Source organism: Momordica charantia (assembly GCF_013281855.1).
Source record: "Momordica charantia cultivar OHB3-1 chromosome 2 unlocalized genomic scaffold, Mcharantia_2.0 BLBB01000002.1, whole genome shotgun sequence".
Lineage (NCBI taxonomy): Eukaryota > Viridiplantae > Streptophyta > Magnoliopsida > Cucurbitales > Cucurbitaceae > Momordica > Momordica charantia.
Window position 1 is genome coordinate 15,906,226 of NW_028275160.1, and position 20,449 is coordinate 15,926,674.

The 20,449-nt window shown below is 35.1% G+C and overlaps 1 protein-coding gene and 1 pseudogene across 1 annotated transcript; one reads left to right on the forward strand and one right to left on the reverse strand.

Moving 5' to 3' along the window:
- Positions 1 to 1,825: 1,825 nt before the first annotated feature.
- LOC111024108 (uncharacterized) lies at positions 1,826 to 4,062 on the reverse strand. Its single transcript, XM_088120427.1, has 6 exons — positions 3,978 to 4,062; positions 3,429 to 3,484; positions 3,247 to 3,309; positions 2,445 to 2,483; positions 2,198 to 2,321; positions 1,826 to 1,902 (listed from the first exon to the last, which is right to left on the reverse strand). The coding sequence occupies exons 1-6, from the start codon at positions 4,060 to 4,062 to the stop codon at positions 1,826 to 1,828; spliced, it is 444 nt and encodes a 147-aa protein (XP_087976553.1).
- An 11,241-nt stretch (positions 4,063 to 15,303) lies between these two features.
- LOC148212902 (uncharacterized) lies at positions 15,304 to 18,159 on the forward strand (annotated as a pseudogene).
- The last annotated feature ends 2,290 nt before the right edge of the window (positions 18,160 to 20,449 follow it).

Genomic DNA, 20,449 nt, shown 5'->3' on the forward strand with positions numbered 1-20,449 from the left:
TTATAATAATATTACTCAATTTCTTTAGGTTAGCCCACACAACATTCACTCGGCCAACCATGAAGGGCACTCATAATAGATGGAGTGCCATAATATTGTAGGCGACAATATGAGTGCCCTTCATGGTTGGCGACAAGCAGTGTCGCAAAACCACTATTTCTTATTAATTTTTAATAACAAAAGTTGATAATCACAGATGTATAAACTCGAAAACTACTGAATTTGATCAAATCAGTAATTCATAAACAGTCGAACAAATTTCGAAAATTATAAATTTTAAATTCATGTAAAATTGTTCAACATCTTATTAATCCAAATAATTCTAATAGCATGCTTTTTAAACAAGTATATTATTAAAAGAACAACATGCCTAAAAGTAATTAAAAAAAAAGATCCAGTAATCATCCATGCAAAACTTGCTCTGATACCAAAGCAAGGAAGAAAACCAAAATGTATAAAGGGATTAGAATTACCTGAAACCATTAGATATATTGACCATGATGTGCAAGAAGTTGTGAGTTTGTGGTCTTCCTCAACTATGCAACTCAGACCAAATATGGTCAATACTCTCTGTTTGATGGGGAATAAGAGGCTCAAAAAGCATAGTGTATTGGGGACCATAACTATATATTTATAGGTTAATCCTACGGTTTCCCATAATCCTCTGGGATTAATGGGCTGGTTTCTACTCAGCAAGCCACACCACTAAATGAGAAATCATAGGCCCATAATTAAGATCACTTGTATGCCGATTAAGTAGCTCAAATATAATTGCTCTTTAATTTGTTACCCACATATGAATTAATTATTAAATTAATTCCAACAATTCCTACCAGCGATCCTTCATCCAGGATTGAAAGAAGTGATATATGAAGACTTCGAGATCAAATATAATATATTTCATTCGAGACCTCGTGAGCCACTTATTTCTCCGAAGCTTGAGTTAGTATGGAGCTAGTTCAATACTAACTCGAGCTTCGGAGAACCTTTTGACTCGTCCCACCAAAGACCTCCCAACTTTGCCTCTTGGAAGAAGTTAAATAAATATTAAAACAAGAACTTAATTCAAACTATTAAAAGTTAGAAGTAGGAATTCAGGCCTCGTAAACTTGATCAACTTGATCAAGTAGTAAATAGAAACCAATACACGTGAGTGTACCTTTTTATTTAATTCATAAATCTGTTTCTACAATAGAAACAGAATCATCATGGCTTAATTACACACTAAATATTCCATGACATGATAATATATTGATATCCATATTATTCTTTCATTATAGAAACATGACTTTATTTTTAAGCCTTGTTGGGGAGCCTGAGTTTGGTTCTTATTGCAAAAGTTAAAGCCCAGCCTGTAGCATCATCCACCAAGTAAGGCACCGCAAATTTACTCAAAGTTTCATCAGGTGAATCAGCATGACCATGTCCAAACTCCTCAACCCAATCCAGTCATCTTTATACAACTTCGTCTGTTGTCGAAATTTAGCTTAGATTTTGAAAACGTTCTTATAAAGTAGATAACAAAACATATATGAGTAGTGTTACGGCTCCCTCATTGGTAACATAAGAAACGTAACAAGAGTTTATAATATAGGACTACTCCGAAAACTCATGAATATTAATAGGTAGAACGAGAGTTTTCAAAAACCTAAATCAAAAAGCAGAATAGTTATACAATGGGCCTGAACTTCTTTTTTTTTTTTAACAATATTTTTGTTGGGTCTATCAAGAAGATTTCAATGTTATTCTCAAAAGGAAAAAGAAAAATTAAAAAAAATTTCCAGTGTGTTTCTTTGAGGTTACTTCTTGTGCTGGTAGAATTTCATCATTTGCTGCCATCCTTGTAGTATCCAAACAATGCCGTTTCCTTTGGAACCAAAAGCGGAAAAAACCCGACAAAATCTATGAAATGGAAGAGATCCGAGTAAAGGGAAAGGAAAAAGCGCAGAGCATGAATCCACTTTAAAAGGACACACTATCAAAATATAGAAAGATCTATCTATAAAACTTTTGGATTATATTTGTCAAATTGATTGAAATAGTAGTTTGAATATTACATTGCAAATGAGAGGGCGTGAATACGAATTACAAATTGTAATGAAGATATAAATGTCTAACTACTCGAATTATGTTCATGTTCTGGTTTGAGAATAACATGATTTTATTATTATTGTTGTTATTTTTTTTAGTACTTTACCATGAGCATCACCAACTTGTTTCAAACTACTAAAATGATCGTTGTAAGTGAAGTTTCTTTCCTCTGGACGTTCATTGTTGAGCTTCGGAAGGAATTTAGAAATCTTCAAATAGTTATCGATTTCCTAAAAAATCCAATTTGTTAATTCACAATCTTTACAAAATTAACAGCAACATTTTATTCTAAGATCAATATTATTGTCAAAAGAACAGGCACTAATTTTCTTTTTCTCTTTAGTAATACTTACGGTTGGTACTTTGTAATAGGTGGCAGGAGTTTCAAAATCCTACAAGCATAAAGAAAAGAGTGTGAATGCATAAGCTTTTATCAACCATGCAAAAATGACTATACATTAATAATACTTTTATTTATAACAAATTTTAGTCATAATTTAATGGGAAATTGCAATGCGTAGCAAAAATCATTTATGTATTTTAAAATATATCATTATTTTTAAAATTTTTAAATATAGCAAAAAATTTTACTTATATCAGTAGTATCTCAATAATATATTAGATACTCATAACAGTAATATATCATATGTATATCACATGCATGGTGGATACTCATAGTGGGTAAAGTTGTCATTTTAATAATATATTAGATACTCATAACAGTAGTATATCATAGATATATATCACTACATAGTGGGTAAAGTTGTCATTTTAAAATTGGACCTCCGTTTTTTTTAATAGAAAAAATGTTGTTGTTGCTATTTTGCTAATTTTACTAAATGTTTGTTGTATTTGCAACTGTCACTAATTTAAAACACTAAAAAAATTTAAAGATTTATTTTTTGTAGAACTATAATGTGACAATGCTTGGACAAAATCTGTATAAACTGCAGCATTGAACAATACTTGGACCGCTGGACACAATTCTTTGAACTGCATTTAATAGTAAGATTTGCAAATAAATATAAACAAGAAAAAAAAATACACTTAAACATGAAGATTTATTTGATAACATTTTTTGTTTTTTTTTTGTTTTTTGTTATTATTATTGTTATTTCAAAATTATTTGATCTTATATTGCTATTTAGTTCTTACAACTGCTTCGCAGTAAGGAATAGCTGCTACACCAGCATGAGGACGTGCTAGAGAGAGAAAATTCTTAACCTGTTCCAATTTTTCCAAAGAGATAAAAAAACACCATGAGATATAAATTTGTAATAAAATTCTCCAAAAAAATAAATAATTTTCTTTTAAATAAATAAACTTGGAAGCCTAACACTTACAGGAGGTGCTCCATCACAGAATTCTATTAGACCTCTTGCTATTAGGGTACCTTGTATATATCCAACAATATAAATACAATTATTCAAACTCACCTATAAAATACATACAAATTTTGAATACCGTACTATTTCAAGATAGTAATATTATTATTATTTTTAAAATCGTACTATAGTATATTTTTTAAGGGATTTTTTTTATATTGTTTTTAATTAAACTATTTTTAAAAATAATAGTGTTGTTTTAAAAATGTGGGGCTGGTCGTCGTCAAGACGACCATGTAGGTTGGTCATCTCTTCGAGAGACGACCAAGTCGCGTGGGGCCAGGTTTAATTGACGTGGCGCCACGTCAATTAAACCTGAGATGGTTGTCTCAGAGACCATCCCATGTGGTTGACGACCACTGCACGACGGCCACATGAAGAAACGACGACACATAAAATCCTACCTACTTGCCCCATTTGTGCCCCACCTTTTCCCCCACTTTTTGCCTTCTCTGGAGCCCACCCCCACCCCCACCCCCACCCCCACCCCCACCCCCAGACTTGCCGCCGCTCCCATCTGCTGTCGCCGACGCTTCCGACGTCGACCCTCCCGGCCGACACTCTTGCCATCGACGTCGTCTGCCATCCGTCGCTCACTGTAAGGTTTTTTTTTATATATATAAGTAACATTAGTTTTTTTTTTGAAGGGACCACTTCTTTCCCCTTTTTTGGAATTACAAGGACCACAAGGTATTTATGTTTTGTATTTTATTTTCTATTATGTATTTATATGTCATGTTTTTTTATTCGAATTTATTTAAATATAATTAATATAAAATATAAGGACATTGTGTTTATATCTTCGTTTTTTTATTTGGTTTTATCTTAATTAATTTATTAGATTTTATTTTTTTAATATAAATTAGTTTTATAATTTTGTAAATTGATTTAAATTAATTTATAATTAATTAAGACTCAATTAATTAAGGCACATTTATTTTTTATTTAATTAGTTTTTATGTCTTGAGTATTTTTTTATTAATAAATTTAGGTAATTATAATATTATACTTTTTTGTATTACAATTAAAATTAGATTACTTGATTAGGATAGTTAGATTTAATTAAAACCTTAATTGAAGATCTTTTTTTTCAATTTAGGATTTAAATGGCAGCTAAATGTTTGGCGTTTGTATTGCATACGAATGGAGGTATTATTGATGGTGTAAATGAAGTTGATTATGATAGACCGTCGAGTGGAGGTTTTACTGTGTATAGTGGTATCAAATTTGAACATTTTATTGAAATGGTTGGGCTGTCCCTGAAGGTAGATCTGAGCAGGAATAAGTTAGACCTTGTCTATAGACACCCTAATCAAACACCATCGGGATCAATTAAATACATTCTCATTCCATTGGAGAACCAGAATACACTAGATTTAATGTTCTCAATTGCACCACCATGTCCACAATTAGTGGAATTATATGTGAATGTAGGAATATGATGAATGTCCCATTGGACCTCGAGGGACATAGCTAATGTATTGACCCTAGTCAAAGTCTTAATCTTGAACCTGAGTTAGTTGTGCCTCCAATGACTAATTTAGATTAAGATATGGATTTAACTGATGAGAATAGGTCTATAGAACTCAGGACAACAACAGATGATGAGTTTGATGAATTGGACCTCGAGGGGGAACATGATATCTCATCTCCAACATTTAATGACATAGACATTGACACGATTAATATCAATGCAGAACATGATTGTATGATTCAACCAGTGGCTGCTGAAAATGATATGTTGTACAAAGGGTTCAGTTGTAAGGATAAACCAACTATGCAACATATCATGAAACATTTTGCTGTGAAGAGTCACCATCCTTACGAAGTTTTAGAGTTCGCACCATCCAAATGGGCGATTAGATGTAAGAAGTAACAAGATGGATGCAAATGACGACTTCATGCGATTCTTAATAAATCTTATAACCTATGAGAGATTACGAAGTACGTAGACCAACATTCTTGTTTGTACTCAGAATTCAATCAAAGTCATACTCAATTGGATTCAAATATGATAAGCATAGAATTTTGTGATGCAGTGAGAGCTAATCCTTCTACAAGTATTTCGACACTTCAAGATTTGATCAAGGAAAAATTTGGATATCATGTTTCTTATAGGAGGGTTTGGGAAGGAAAAACAAAAACTTTGGCTCGTATTTTTGTTGGCTGGGATGAATCATATTAACTTTTGCAAGTGAATGTACATGTTAAAACACACTAATCCGGGAACAATTGTCGAATGGAAAATTAGGGATTATGGACAACCAGGTAATGACATTCTTCATTGTGTATTCTGGTCATTCGGTCCTTGCATTGAAACCTTTCAAAAGTTTCGACCCGTGCTTCAAATAGATGGTACTCACCTATATGGAAAGTATAATGGGAAGCTATTGATTGCAACATCTGTTGATTCAAATGGACATTTGCTACCTCTTGCCTTTGCCATTGTGGACGAAGAGAGTCGTGAGAACTGGGGATGGTTTTTAAAAAACCTATGAAAAGTTGTTACACATGAACATATATGTCTAATTTCAGACCGACATGGGGGTATTATCTCTACTATTAACAATCCAGATAATGGTTGGACCAGACTGAAATCACATCACTGATTTTGTCTACGACATGTTGCTAGTAACTTCAACCATAAATACAACTGTGCAGAATTGAAAAAAATGGTTTATCGTGCTAGTTCTCAATTCCAGATTCAGAAGTATAACAAGTACGTGGAAGAAATTAAGTTACAAAATAGCTCTTGTATGGATTTCTTCCGCAACATTGGGGTTGAGAAGTGGACCCTATCACATGATGGTGGTATAGATATGGGTGGATAACGACCAATCTTTCAGAATGCATTAATGGGGTCCTCAAAGGAGCTCGGATGTTACCCATCAATGCATTAGTGGAACTTACATTCTACCGATGCGTAAAATATTTCGAGAAACGGAGGGACGAGACAAGAGATGCTTTGAGTAGAAATGAAGAATACATAAGGTATTATTTAGGTTGTTTAATGTTCTTTATTGTGTAAATGCTGTTAACTTACATTATCAAGCTAAACAGGTATGCTTACGATAAGCTTGTTAGATGGGCGGCGAGATCTACCAAACACACTGTAGTCTGTTATGATCGAGTCGTTGGTGTGTTTCATGTGAAAACAGGTCATCATTATTACAATTCAAAAAGTGGGAACATACAAATAGTGAGAATAACCGCCGTAGAACGTTCATGTACATGCAACAAGTGGCAAACATATGGATTTCCATGTTCTCATTTAATGGCAGTTTGTTCACACCTAAATTTTAAGTACGAAGACTATATTGAGGATTTTTACAAGCTTTCAAAGTACGCTGAATCTTACGCTCCTCAATTTGAGCTCATCCCACATGAAGATTATTGTATCGCTCATCCAAACATGCCTGTTTTGCACGCCGATCCCACTTTATTGACACTGCCTGGAAGACCAAGGAGTTCTCGTATTCACAATGAGATGGATTTGAGAGAACCAAGTGTTCAACAAAGATGTGGGATTTGTAATCAACTCGGCCACAATCGAAGAAAATGTCCTTCGAGACGACGGGAAGCGCCATCGTAGTTTGATATTTATCGTTGGAGTTTGATATTTATTGTTGGAGTTTATGTTAATTTATTTGTTAGTGTAATTTCTCTTTTAATTTAAACTGTATGTGGTTGTAATTTGATGTTTATTATTGGAATTTGATGCTTTTATGATGAATCTGGATAAACTTTGTGGTTGTAATTTGATTTTTTAGGAGTTTGTCAAACTAATGGATATTTATGGTATTAGATTATGTAACTAGATCCAAGTCCTACCGATCTGTATTGTATGCACAAGCTCGACATTGATCCGAATTAGTTTGGCAAGATCAATATAATGAGGAGTTGCACTGCCGATGTAGAGAGGTAATATTGGATCGTTCTATCCCACTCCATCCTCTAATTGAGCCTGCATTACGTGCTTCTGGATTTTACGGGTTTGCCAGAGTGAGATTCATCCAATTAGATTGGCATTTGATAACCGCGCTTATAGAACGGTGGAGGCCGGAGACTCATACATTCCACATGCCGATGGAGAGTGAACCCCATCACTCTACAGGATGTAGAGGTGCAATTTGGGTTACCAGTAGATGGTGAGCCCCTTATCGGTCCTATTAATTATGATTGAAAAGGCACCTGTCAAGCATTACTTGGGGTGACTCCAGATGATCGACACATCAGAGGCTCTAGGTTGAGTTTACCTTGGCTAGCTTATCAATTTCGTAACCTGAACGATGATGCAGATGAGGAAACCATTGCCAGATACGCACGTGCCTATATTATGTAGCCTATCGGTGGTAACCTATTTGCCGACAAGTTTAACAACTTGGTGCATTTGATGTTCCTTCCACTGCTCTTAGATTTTGGGATAGCTGAACGTTTTAGTTGAGGTGGAGCATGTTTGGCATGGTTGTACCGAAATTTGTACAAAGCGTGTCACTCTGACTCACGTGACATTGCCGACTCAATTATACTTCTTCAAGTATGGGCTTGGGATCAGTTTCCAACGATGGCTCCACAACGTTGTCAAATCTTCGATCACGAGCTTGTGGGTCGACCATTAGCTGTCCGGTACATTGATATAACTATTGAATTGTTTTACACATTTAATTATTCTACTGAAATAATTGTTCACTTATAATATTGTTGTAGATGGAGGGATCAATTTTGTGTTACAGAAGTATCTACACATGTTTTGATCCAATATGGATACATGTTGGACCTCTTGTCACCTGGCTCGGTACGTTTTTAAATTTTTAAAATTTTAAGTATATATCGATTTACAATTAATTACATGTTTTATTTATTACGATTTCAGATGATCTGGGAGCTATATACTAAGGAATTTGCAAACTTACCTAACTACTGTACCAATGGACATGATGTATGGTGCACTGTAAGTCCACTGATATGCTTTTATGTGGTTGAGTGGCATCATCCAAATAGAGTTACAAGACAATTTGGTATAAAACAAGCAATTCCAGAAGTGCCCAGCTGAGAACCAAGGATACATTACATAGACATTCGGGATGGCACATGGCAGGATAAAACTGCATCTTTCGTAGCGAGGTGGCACGTGCGTAGAGATTATATTGTTATAAATCCTCTCGTGGACGATGATGGTGTTTGCGATCCAGAATACATGAGTTGTTATTTATCAATAACTAGACGTTATCTTACTCGAGAAGGGGCATCATTTGGTGCTACGGTACAAATTTTAATTTGGTTATATAAACTATTTGAATTTAAATATATATTTATGAATTTTTAATTTTTAATTTCGTGCTACGGTACAATTTTTAATTTTTTCCATGTAGGCTGCGTGTTTCGAGCAAATAAGTATTATCTCGTCATCAGAAGATATTAATAGGTTGTGTAACGTTGGCGCGAGACATCTGATGAAGGTTTTGAAGATGTCTTGCAGCCCTAGGCGGAGGACGTCGTCAAGTAGATCAGGATGCTCCAATAGAGCTTGACGATCCTTTACCTGAAGTTATCTATCATAATGTGGAGGACGTTCCACCGTTTACACAGACACAGGATGATGCCGGTCCGTCGACGCCTATGTTCATGATACCGACTCCTGGTTCCAGTCAGTATCACACACCACCTTTGCCACCATTGTATGGTTATGGAGTTGGCCATGAACGTAGACGTGGGGAGCATGGACAATACATCAACCATGTGGAGGATTGAGAGACACCAGCAGTAGCACTAGTTTGTCGTCAACCACATCGTAACCGACGACGTCCCCATTGTGGGACAGATTAGATGGATAGGTTGTAAATTGACAAACGGAAAACATTATTCTCCAATTTCTTATATATATTTTCAATTCGAACTACTATAGATAACTTCATAATTCTGGAAGATAAAGTAATACATAAAATTAATATTATGAATTGAATTTAAATAAAAAATTTTGTAAATTAAAAAATAAATTTTATATATAAAACAAATAAATATATGGATAAATTAATAAAGTCACGGGAAGAAAAAATAAAATATATAATTTATTTTATTAATCTTGTTTAAATAAAAAATTTTTGTAAATTAAAAAAAAATTATATATTCAAAAATAAATAAATATAAATTAATTAAAAAAAAAGAATGTTGTGGTCGTTTCTTCAACAGATGACCACCACATCGGTTTAAAAAGAAAAAAAAGAAAGGGTCGTGGTCGTCTCACATGGGATGGTCGTCTCTTGTCTCAGGTTTAATTGACGTGACGCCACGCTGCAGAGACGACCAAGTCTACATGACAAATTAATTTTTAAAACAGTATTATTTTTGGAATAAGTTTCCAATAATGCAATAAATCAGCATTATTTTTAAAAATGGTTTAATTAAAAACAATATTAAGAAAAAAATCCTTCTTTTTTGAAGTGTTTGCAAATATGACAAATAAATTTAGTACAATTAACAAAATAGCAACCACATCTTGTTTTTTCAAATGTAGCAGTTTAAAAAAACGGAGGTTCAATTTTAAAAGTACAACTTTACCCATATAATATATATGTGTGTGATATACATTTGATATACTATTGATATGAGTTTCTGATATATATATGTGATATACTACTTATATGTGATATACTACTTATATGAGTGTCTGTGCAATATTTATGTCATACATCTAATATACTACTGATACGAGTGTTTGATATATTACTAATATACTACTATATGAGTATTTGATATATTACTACTATAAGTAAAAATTTTTGCTATATTTGAAAATTTAAAAAACAGGTGACATATTTTTAAATACATAAAAATTTTTTGCTACCCAATGCAATTCAAATATTCAAATATGACACCATATGACTTTTTTTTTTTTAACTATTGTGTTATTTTTATTAATTTAAAAATAAATTACTATAGATTTATTAAAATCACCTGAGAGACAGCAAAGATATTGAAGCCTCCTTTCAAATATTCCAACTCCCTTCACCTGTAAATAGTAATAATGAACACGAAAAATGACAACAAATCTAAAAGAGACAAATTTTCAACCCTACAAAAATCTTATAATTACTTCACTTATGTTCAAGGGATTCACTGAAAAAAATCAAGTTCTTTTTTTTTTTTTTTGAAGAATTAAATGAAGTTGGTGATGTGATTGAATATTAGTAAGAAAGTACAAGACTTGAAGAAGCAAAATGCCACCTTGTCACAAGCAATTTGTATCTGAAAAAAGAAAAAAGAAAATTACTATTTTACATCAACATAAATGGATTTAAAGAGTATTAGTTCATAATTTCTCCATTTAAAAAAGAAAAAGAAAAAGAAAAAGAAAAAGAAGAAACTTAATGCATAACCTGGTTGAGAATGGGCATTAATATTGCATCATCACTTCCATTACCAATTTCTCTGCAAGGTAAGTGAATGGAATTATATTTTCGATAAATATCTATTCTTTATATAAAATGGGTTACAAGGAGAAATTTTTTCTCCCTATGTTGCCCTTTTAATTTAATCATTTTTATATTTATTTTGGTATAATTTTGTCTTTCAATGTAAATATTTCTCTCATTCTTTCATTCTCTTCTTCTTCCACGCCATTTTTTTTTCCAAAATATTTTATGATCTTTCATCCTTGCAAATTCTATTTTTTTTAAATTAATTTTCTCTCCCTCTAAAACTCTCCCGAGTTAGAATATGTATAGTTTAATTAATTCAAAAATTATAATTTATTTTTAATTATAATTAATAAGGAAATTCAAAAGTTTTGTAATTTTTTATTTTCCACAACTATATAAATAGTTTTTTCTTACTCTTTCTCCCAACTTTTTCTTCATTAAAACTTCAGTTTCTTTTCTGTTCGGTATGTTTTTCTCCTTTAGTCAATATGTTGTGTTTTCTTATATTTAATTAGATTATTTGATCGAAAATTCAGCTTGTAGTTTTTTTTTTCAATGCAATGTTAATAATTGTTATTTTAATGAAAACTTGGTTACGTACCATATAAGTAATTTATTCAAGATGACATACCTGCTTCTTTTTTTGTCATTTTCTTTTTCAATGACTCAAATAAGAAATCAAGACAACGTTTTATTTATTTTTATGCATTGTTATGTCTAGGAAAAAAAGTGATGATTTTGTTTAGAAAAAAATTAGATAATTGAAGAATAATATTGTTAGTCACACCAATCACATCAGTGTGTGAGTGAGAATTATTGAGACATTGATTTTATAAGATAAACATGGAAAATAAAAAGATAAAAAAAATTGGTGAGGTACACATTAAGAGATAAAAATGTCAAATTATATTAAAATTTTTAAATATTTAATTAATCCTTATATTTTTAGACATTGAAATAAAAATTGTGAAATTTCACGTGCACAGTATTTCTTGTTATTAAAAAGGACAAGGTTGAACAATGTCTTTTTTTTTATTTATTATTTGCAATATGTCAAATATGTCATCTTATTCAATTATCTATATATTATTGATTGAATTTCCATTTTCATTTGGAATAGAAAAATAATTATAAAACTGGTGAGAAAATAATTTAGGTTAGATGTTCAAATAGTGTTTGAAATTTCAAAATGACTATGTTACCATCTAAACTTCAAGAAAATAATCTTTTTGGTCATTGCTATAATTTATTTGTCAATTTTTTATCCCATCAATGCTCATCTATGTAACTTTATTGTAGGATCATCTCCGCACCTCAACACATATTCAAAAAGTTATATTACGTCATCCATCAATTAAATAAGCGGCCATAAAATAGTGGCAATCACCAAAGTATGTTTTTAAATTTATGGACTAAAATAAATATATTAAAATATTGACAAAATAAATTAGGATGAAGTAAAAAGTTTAGGCAGTAAAATAGATTTAACAAATAATATATTTTGAAAAATAAAAAATGCCTTCAACACCAACAACTTCCTTTGAGTATGAAACGATGTGGATTGAATTGTCAGTAGAGCATTCATCCGCAAGACCTACACAAACAAATATTATATATATATAGTTCTAAAACCAATCAAAACTTCCAAATATTACATATATTTCTCACTCCGACCTATCAATATTCGTTCAAGAGTACTAAAAATGAGAAAAAACCAGAGCAACGTTATATTGTTTTTTGGAAATAAGAAAGAAAACTCGGTACCATGAAAGAATACGAAGGGTAGCGACTGAGACGTTGAGATGATTGCGAGAAAAAAGAAGAAGGAGGAGAAGGAGCGAAAAGCCATTAGCATTTAATTTTTGACCAAGAGAAGTTTTTGTAGAGGTGAGTGAAAATGATGAGAATGATGGCTTTTTATTGGAGAGTTAGTTGAGCATATAGCTGCAGGCTAACTGCTAGTATTATATTTTGTTTCCAAAGTTTTTTTTTTTTAAAAAAAAAGAAAAAAAAAAGGAGGGGCTTCTAATTTTTTATTAAAGAATATGTGAAATAAATGAATAGGATAACTTTAAAGGATGGAAGCGAACCTAAAAGTTTCCATCAGGATTAAAAAATCTTACATTTAAAATATTGTTGTGTGTTGCACGGGACGATTTGAGTTGATATGGGACTTTAGGTCAAAATTTTGTAGAGAGGTCTAATATAAAATATATCAATAATTTGAACAACAACAATGATTCTTGTTAATATTTTATTTCAGTGTTTTTTCTTTGTTAATTAATTCTTAAATATTTTTGTCAATTGTTTTTAACAATCGTAGTTTGTAAATCAACTAAAGTATTCATATTAGTAGATTCATGACTTCTATATTAGAGAACTAAGATGAGTAACCTTTTCATCTCCTAATTGAACTGTATTAGATTTAAAATAACTTGTAACAAAAACAATAAACTTTATCAAAATTCTTTTATTAACTAACCAATTTGGATCATGTAAGTAGAAGAATTTGAACGAAAAAAACACTTGGAATTTTGAACCTGTTAAATTGATTTGAGCAAATAAGGATTTCTACTCTAGTAACTGATAATCATACTTCAAGTGGTGAGACTACATAAAAAGTTAAGGCTTTAAGAGACTCAGAGGGAAAGTTAAAGTTGAAATTAGTCTAACATACCAATAAAATAAAGTGTTTTAATGAGATCCGGAAGATTTTAGTTAGTAAAAATAATAATAATAATAAACAAAATATAAGGAATATGGCAAAGAAGCGGGAACAACGCACCTTCAGAGTTGATCCGAGAAAGAAGTGGGGATGACGACCTTAGGGGGTTGGGCGTACGTGGACTAGGCGCGTACCCAACCTCTTCAATAACGTGCAAACCGCAGTCGTACAAGTTGTCGTCCATGAGCAAGGTTACGTGGTGCCGAGTCGCTCTGCAGATCTTGGGAATCCTCTTCACATATTCCGAGGTGAGATCGTCATGCATAGGGGCAGGCTTAGGAACGATTGAAATGGAGATGTACAAGTGATAACTCTCCAAATAGAGAGTTATTTGGGTATAAAGTTGATATAAATTAGCTAAAGTTAGCCTCACTTGCACCCCTAATCTCTGGTTTTGTGCTTAAAGGACCATAAACGCTAACCTTCTACATTTTAGTCTTGTCAGTCTACAACAGAGCTAAATTTTTGGTGTATGTTGCTACAGCTTTGACGATGCTGCAGCATCAAGATCCAGATTCAGAAAGGAGCAGAAAACGACAAGCTGACGGTGAAAGGACTGTGCAACGGAATTACCACAATAATTGGAGGTTTTACCCACACATATTCTCAGGAGCTCTTCCGCAGAACCGAAAAAGCAAGCAAGGAGTAGAAAAAGACTCTTCAGTGGCTGTTGGGAGCTGATCTTCGGCTTCTTCCCTTGCTCATTCTCTCATCTCTCTATTATTTTCATTTTCACATTTTGCTTAGCTCCCCTTATGGTGTTGCATAGCTAACAACTTGTGTAAGGGGGAGATGTTTTAGACTTGTTTTGATCTGGGCTGTAAACGTACTGCTTGTTTTAATGGAAATGTGCTTTGTTGAAGTTGCTTGCCATTCTAGTTTTAACGTGCTTGATCACCATGTTGGACTACATTCTTGTTAACTTTTGGAAAATCGTAATAGGAAGCGAAATCCTTCATCTCGAGCTAATGTCTACTTAAGTTTAGCGTGTGGTGACTTAGCGATAAGCATCACCTAGCTTGGTCATATAAAACTGTGTATATATGCTATTGATGTTTGTCGATGAATGTTGGTAGTAGAAAATCTGGGGTGTTTGGAAAAGCATCTGGTCTGTTTGACCACTGCACATACTCCATTAATGCTACAACGTCGTTAGGATGGTCTAGAAAAGTCGACCCAATCTCCCCCCTGCGCCGTTATTTTACAAGATATTACTGAGTGATAGTAGATGTTGGGTACTTTTAACGAATTTATACCTTGTGTTCGCATTAAGTTACTTATTCAGAAATTTTCATCGCATCTCTGTTTAGTTTTAAGTGGAAGAAAATCCTATTTTTTGTCTTAAATTTTCTTGAGTAAATATCGAGTGTTTAAGCATCTAATCCCTGTGGATTCGAACTTTTTATTACTTGCTGCGACGATTGTGTACACTTGTACATAGAATAATTGGTAGCACAACTAGCGAACAACAAGTTTTTGGTGCCGTTGCCGAGGACTAAACTGCCTTGCATTCTGTATTTTGCTTAACGAAATCTTACTCTAGATCTTTGACTACTGTATTGGTGAATTTTGAAGGTGAATGCACGATTTGCAAGGGGTGGAGTATTTGCTTGACAACGAAATCGAACGCACATTCCACCAATGAAGAAGAGAACGACGTCGACTGCAAGTGGAGACTAACCCCATGGATCAACCACCAAGGCTTCCCAATCCAGTTTTGGAGATAGAGCTAAATGCTGAACCAGCAGTCGTGCCCCCTCTAAATGCCATTCTGTTGGCAGACGATGGAGATAGAGCTATTAGGGCGTATGCCGCACCAACACTTCACGGTTTTCACTCAGTCATAGTAGGGCCAGAGATAGAAGCTGAGCGATTTGAATTGAAACCTTTGATGTTTCAAATGCTGCAAACAATGAGACAGTTTTATGGAAATCCATCTGAAGACCCATAACTTTATCTCAGATACTTTCTTGAAGTGAGTGATTCCTTTAAAATGCAATGAGTATCAAAGGAAGCGTTAAGATTGAAATTGTTCCCGTATTCGTTGAGGGACAAGGCAAGAGACTGGTTAAACTCTATGCCAGCAAAATCTATTACCTCTTGGAACGACCTCGTTGAGAAATTCCTGATAAAGTACTTCCCTCCGAGTACGAACGCTAAATTCATGGGAGATATTAATAACTTCCAACAAAGAGGTGGAGAATCTGTGAGCGAGTCATGGGAAAGGTTTAAAGAGCTGCTTAGACGATGTTCACACCATGGCCTACCAAAATGTATTCAAATAGAAACATTCTACAATGGGTTGAATGAAGCGACCAGAATGGTTGTAGATGCATCGACAAATGGAGCACTGCTATCTAAATCATATACTGAAGTAGTGGACATATCGGAGAGAATCTCTTCTAATAACTACCATTGGTAAGATTCCAGAGCCATAAATGACAAGGGAAACTATGGGGCTACCAGCAGCACGAAGATGGCTTCTCTGAAAGATCAAATAGCAAACCTAACCAACATGGTAAAGAACATGAGTGCTGCTACAGTATCGTCCACTAACCCAGGATCAAGAAAGGCAGTGATAGTCTCATGTTCCTATTGTGAAGGTGATCATACTTATGATTCTTGCCCTGGAAACCCTGCATCAGTATATTATCTGGGAAATCCTGGCAGGAACAATCCTTACTCAAATACCTATAACCCAAGATGGAGACAACACCCAAATTTTAGCTGAGGAGGAAATCAGGGTGGTCATGGGAATCAGAACATCGGCCAGTACCAACAGAAAACAATGCATCAACCAGGACTACTGATGCCTAGCCAACCACAAAGAGCAAGACCAGCTAACCCCTCCAGCTCCATAGAAGCCATGATGAGAGATTATATGGCCAAGAACGATGCATTAATACAAAGCCAAGCCACCACTTTAAGAAATATGGAAGTTCAACTAGGACAGTTGGCTATTGAGATGAAAAACCGACCACATGGTACCCTACTAAGTAATACTGAGAACCCTCAAAGAGACGGGCAATGTCAAGCATTGACTCTCCGCAGTGGGAAGGCACTATCACACCCCTACCCTGCACTAGTGAGCGAGGATAAGGTTGTGCACCAGAAAGAGCTTCAAGCAGAGATGATAATGGAGAGTGTAGCAGAAAATATGAATACTGAAGAGAACGTAGTGACTGATGCTGGCGCATGAACTAAGCTAACAGTGCAATCAGAATCAGTAGCACAACAAGGGATGACGAAGCAACCAGAGTTAGAAATAAACAAAGGAAAGAAGGCTGCGGAGACAGAACCGGTAGAGAAAGTGTCTAAAGAGACACTAATGCAAAAGAAAGTGAAAATTTCAATAGAGCACCAAGTTCCCTCTCCTTACGCTCAGCGGTTGCAAAAGAAAACCTAAGATGCACAGTTTGATCATTTTTTCGAGGTGTTGAAACAACTCCATATCAACATACCCTTGGTAGAAGCGTTGGAACAGATGCCAAATTACGTCAAGTTCCTCAAAGATATATTGTCAAAAAAAAAGAAGACTAGGGGAATTTGAAACGGTGGCCCTTACAAAAGAATGCAGTGCGATTCTGATAGGAAAACTCCATCAGAAAATGGGTGATCCTGGAAGTTTTACCATTCCAGTGTCGATAAGAGGGAATAATGTAGGGCATGCGTTGTGTGACTTGGGCGCTAGCATCAACCTGATGCCTATATCAGTGTATCAGAAACTGGGGATAGAAGAAGCAAGGCCAACCACCGTCACCTTACAGTTGGCTGATAGATCCATTACACATCCGGAGGGTAAGATAGAGGATGTTTTGGTTCAGGTAGATAAATTCATTTTTCCTGCAGATTTCATCATACTGGATTACGAAATTGACAAGGAAATTCCAATCATTTTGGGAAGACCATTTTTATCCACGGGGAGGGCATTGATTAATGTGCACAATGAAGAGCTCACTATCAGAGTAAATGACCAGCATGTTACATTTTCTATTTTTAATTCCATAAAATACCCTACTGATGTGGAAGAATGTTCTTTGTTAGAGATTGTAGATGATTTGATGAATGATGAAATGCAAACAGAAGAGTTGTTGAGCCAACTGGAGGACGAGCGAAGAAAAATTCTCAAGGTAGGAGACATCGAAGCTAAACTGATCCAAGGCCAGCCGCATGAGCCTGGATCCGACAGAATCCACAAGAAGACATTTGAGCCGCTGGAATTGAAGGACAGGGTGCAAGCACCGCTGCAGCCATCAGTGGTGAACGCACCCAAGTTAGAGCTGAAGGTCCTGCCATCACACCTCAAGTATGCTTATCTGGGAGAAGCAGAAACCATGTCAGTCATCATTGCAGCAGACTTAACTGAAGAAAAAGAGTATTGGCTAATAGAGATGTTGAGAAATCACAAGAAGGCCATTGGCTGGACTCTAGCTGACATGAAAGGAATCAGTCAAAGTTATTGCATGCATAAGATAAACCTAAAAGAGGGATGTAAAAATTCGGTTGAACATCAGAGGAGGTTGAACATCAAGGAGGTTGAACCCTACCATGAAGGAAGTTGTTAAGAAGGAAATTATCAAATGGCTTGATGTTGGAATAATTTACCCAATAATTTACCCTGACAGTGATTGGGTAAGTCCAGTCCAATGTGTGCCCAAGAAAGGAGGGATCATCGTGGTGCCCAATGACAACAATGAGCTGATACCCACAAGAACCATAACCGGTTGGTGCATTTGTATGGACTATAGGAAGTTGAACAAAGCTATTAAGAAGGATCATTTTCCATTGTCATTCATTGATCAGATGTTAGATCGGTTGGCTGGGCAAGGATACTACTGCTTCTTGAATGGGTAAAGTGGATACAACCAAATCACTATCAATCCTCTAGATCAGCAAAAGACTACATTCACTTGTCCATATGGTACGTTTGCATTTAGGAGAATGCCCTTTGGACTGTGCAATGCTCCAGCAACATTCCAATGATATATGATGGCAATATTCTCAGACTTAATAGAGACGGTGGTTGAGGTCTTCATGGATGACTTCTCAGTGTTTGGAAGGGACTTGAACGAGTGCCTTAGCAACCTGGAGCAAGTGTTGAGGAGGTGTGAAGAAACCAACTTAGTGCTCAACTGGGAAAAATGCCACTTTATGGTAAAAGAATGGATTGTTTTGGGTCACAAAGTATCCAAGAAAGAGATAGAGGTCGATCGTGCCAAGATCGAAGTCATAGAGAAGCTGCCCCCTCCCACCTCAGTCAGAGGAGTCAGAAGTTTCCTTGGACACGCAGGGTTCTATAGGAGATTCATTAAGGACTTTTCATAAAATCTCTAAACCTACGCATGTTTGACTTTTCTTCTAACTGTATACAGGCTTTTACCACGTTGAAAACAGCTCTCATCGAGGCTCCCATCATGACTGCACCAAATTGGAAGGAACCACTCGATGTCATGTGTGACGCTAGTGATTATGCGATAGGAGCTGTGTTGGGATAAAGGAAGGGGAAGCTAATTCACCCAATTTACTACGCCAGCAAAACATTGGTGGAGGCTCAATTAAATTACACCACTACTGAGAAAGAACTATTAGCGGTGGTTTTTGCGTTTGAAAAATTCAGAGCTTACCTCATTGGAAAGGTAGTGGTGTACACTGACCATGCAGCCATCAAGTATTTGCTTTCAAAAAAGGATGCCAAGCCAAGGCTGATTCGATGGGTGTTGCTGTTGCAAGAATTTGATTTAGAGATTAGAGATAAAAAAGGATCAGAGAACCAAGTAGCAACTTAAACGAGTAGAGCTAGATGGAGCAGTGAAAGAACAACAAGCAGAAATTAGAGACGCATTCCTTGATGAGCAGTTGCTAGCGGTGGCAGAACAGAAAAAAGACGTCGTGGTTTGCTGATATGGCCAATTATGTAGCTAGTGGAATTGTGCCATCAAACATGATAAGGCATCAACTTAAACGATTCATCTATGACAGCAAGTTTTACTACTGGGATGATCCTTATCTATACAAATTGTGAAAGGATCAAATTATGCGGAGATGTGTTGACAGTGTGGAAGCATCAATAGTGCTAGAGTATTGTCATTCCGCCCCTTACAGTGGGCATTTTGGAGGACAGCGTATTGCAGCTAAAATCTTCCACAGTGGCTACTATTGGCCAACTGTCTTCCAAGATTCCCACTCGTACGCAAGGAATTGTGACAAATGCAAGAGAGTGGGAAACGTCTCAAGCAAGTCAAAAATGCCTCTGAATTTTATCCTTGAGGTCGAACTCTTTGATGTTTGGGGAATAGATTTCATGGGACCTTTTCCTTCATCAAATGGTAACCTCTACATCCTATTGGCAGTTGATTATATTTCTAAATGGATGGAAGCAACAGCTTATGTGACGTGCGATGCGAAAACAGTCTTAAAATTCCTACACAAGAACATCTTCACAAGATTTGGAACCCCTAGGGCTGTTATAAGTGATGAGGGATCCCATTTCGTTAACAAAGCCATGAGTTCCTTGTTGGAGAAATATAATATCAAGCATAAGGTGTCCACGGCATACCACTCTCAGACGAACGGACAAGCAGAGATATCAAACAGAGAAATTAAAGGGATTCTGGAGAAGGTAGTGTATATCAGTAGAAAAGATCGGTCCTACAAGTTAGATGATGCATTGTGGGCGTATAGAACTGCTTACAAAACTCCAATAGGAACTTCCGCTTATAAGCTAGTCTTTGGTAAGGTATGTCATCTACCGCTTAAGTTGGAACATAAGGCGTTTTGGGCTGTGAAGAGGTTGAATATGGATCTAGCAGCAGCAGGAGAAGCGAGAAAAT

Excerpts from the sequence above, each read along its gene's own strand:
- LOC111024108 (XM_088120427.1), bottom strand. The coding sequence starts at position 4,062 with ATGGCAGACGACGTCGATGGCAAGAGTGTCGGCCGGGAGGGTCGACGT. Across the intron at positions 3,485-3,977 it reads GCAGATGGGAGCGGCGGCAA|GTACCCTAATAGCAAGAGGT; the intron begins GTCTGGGGGTGG and ends GATATATACAAG. Across the intron at positions 2,322-2,444 it reads CCTATTACAAAGTACCAACC|GAAATCGATAACTATTTGAA; the intron begins GTAAGTATTACT and ends TGGATTTTTTAG.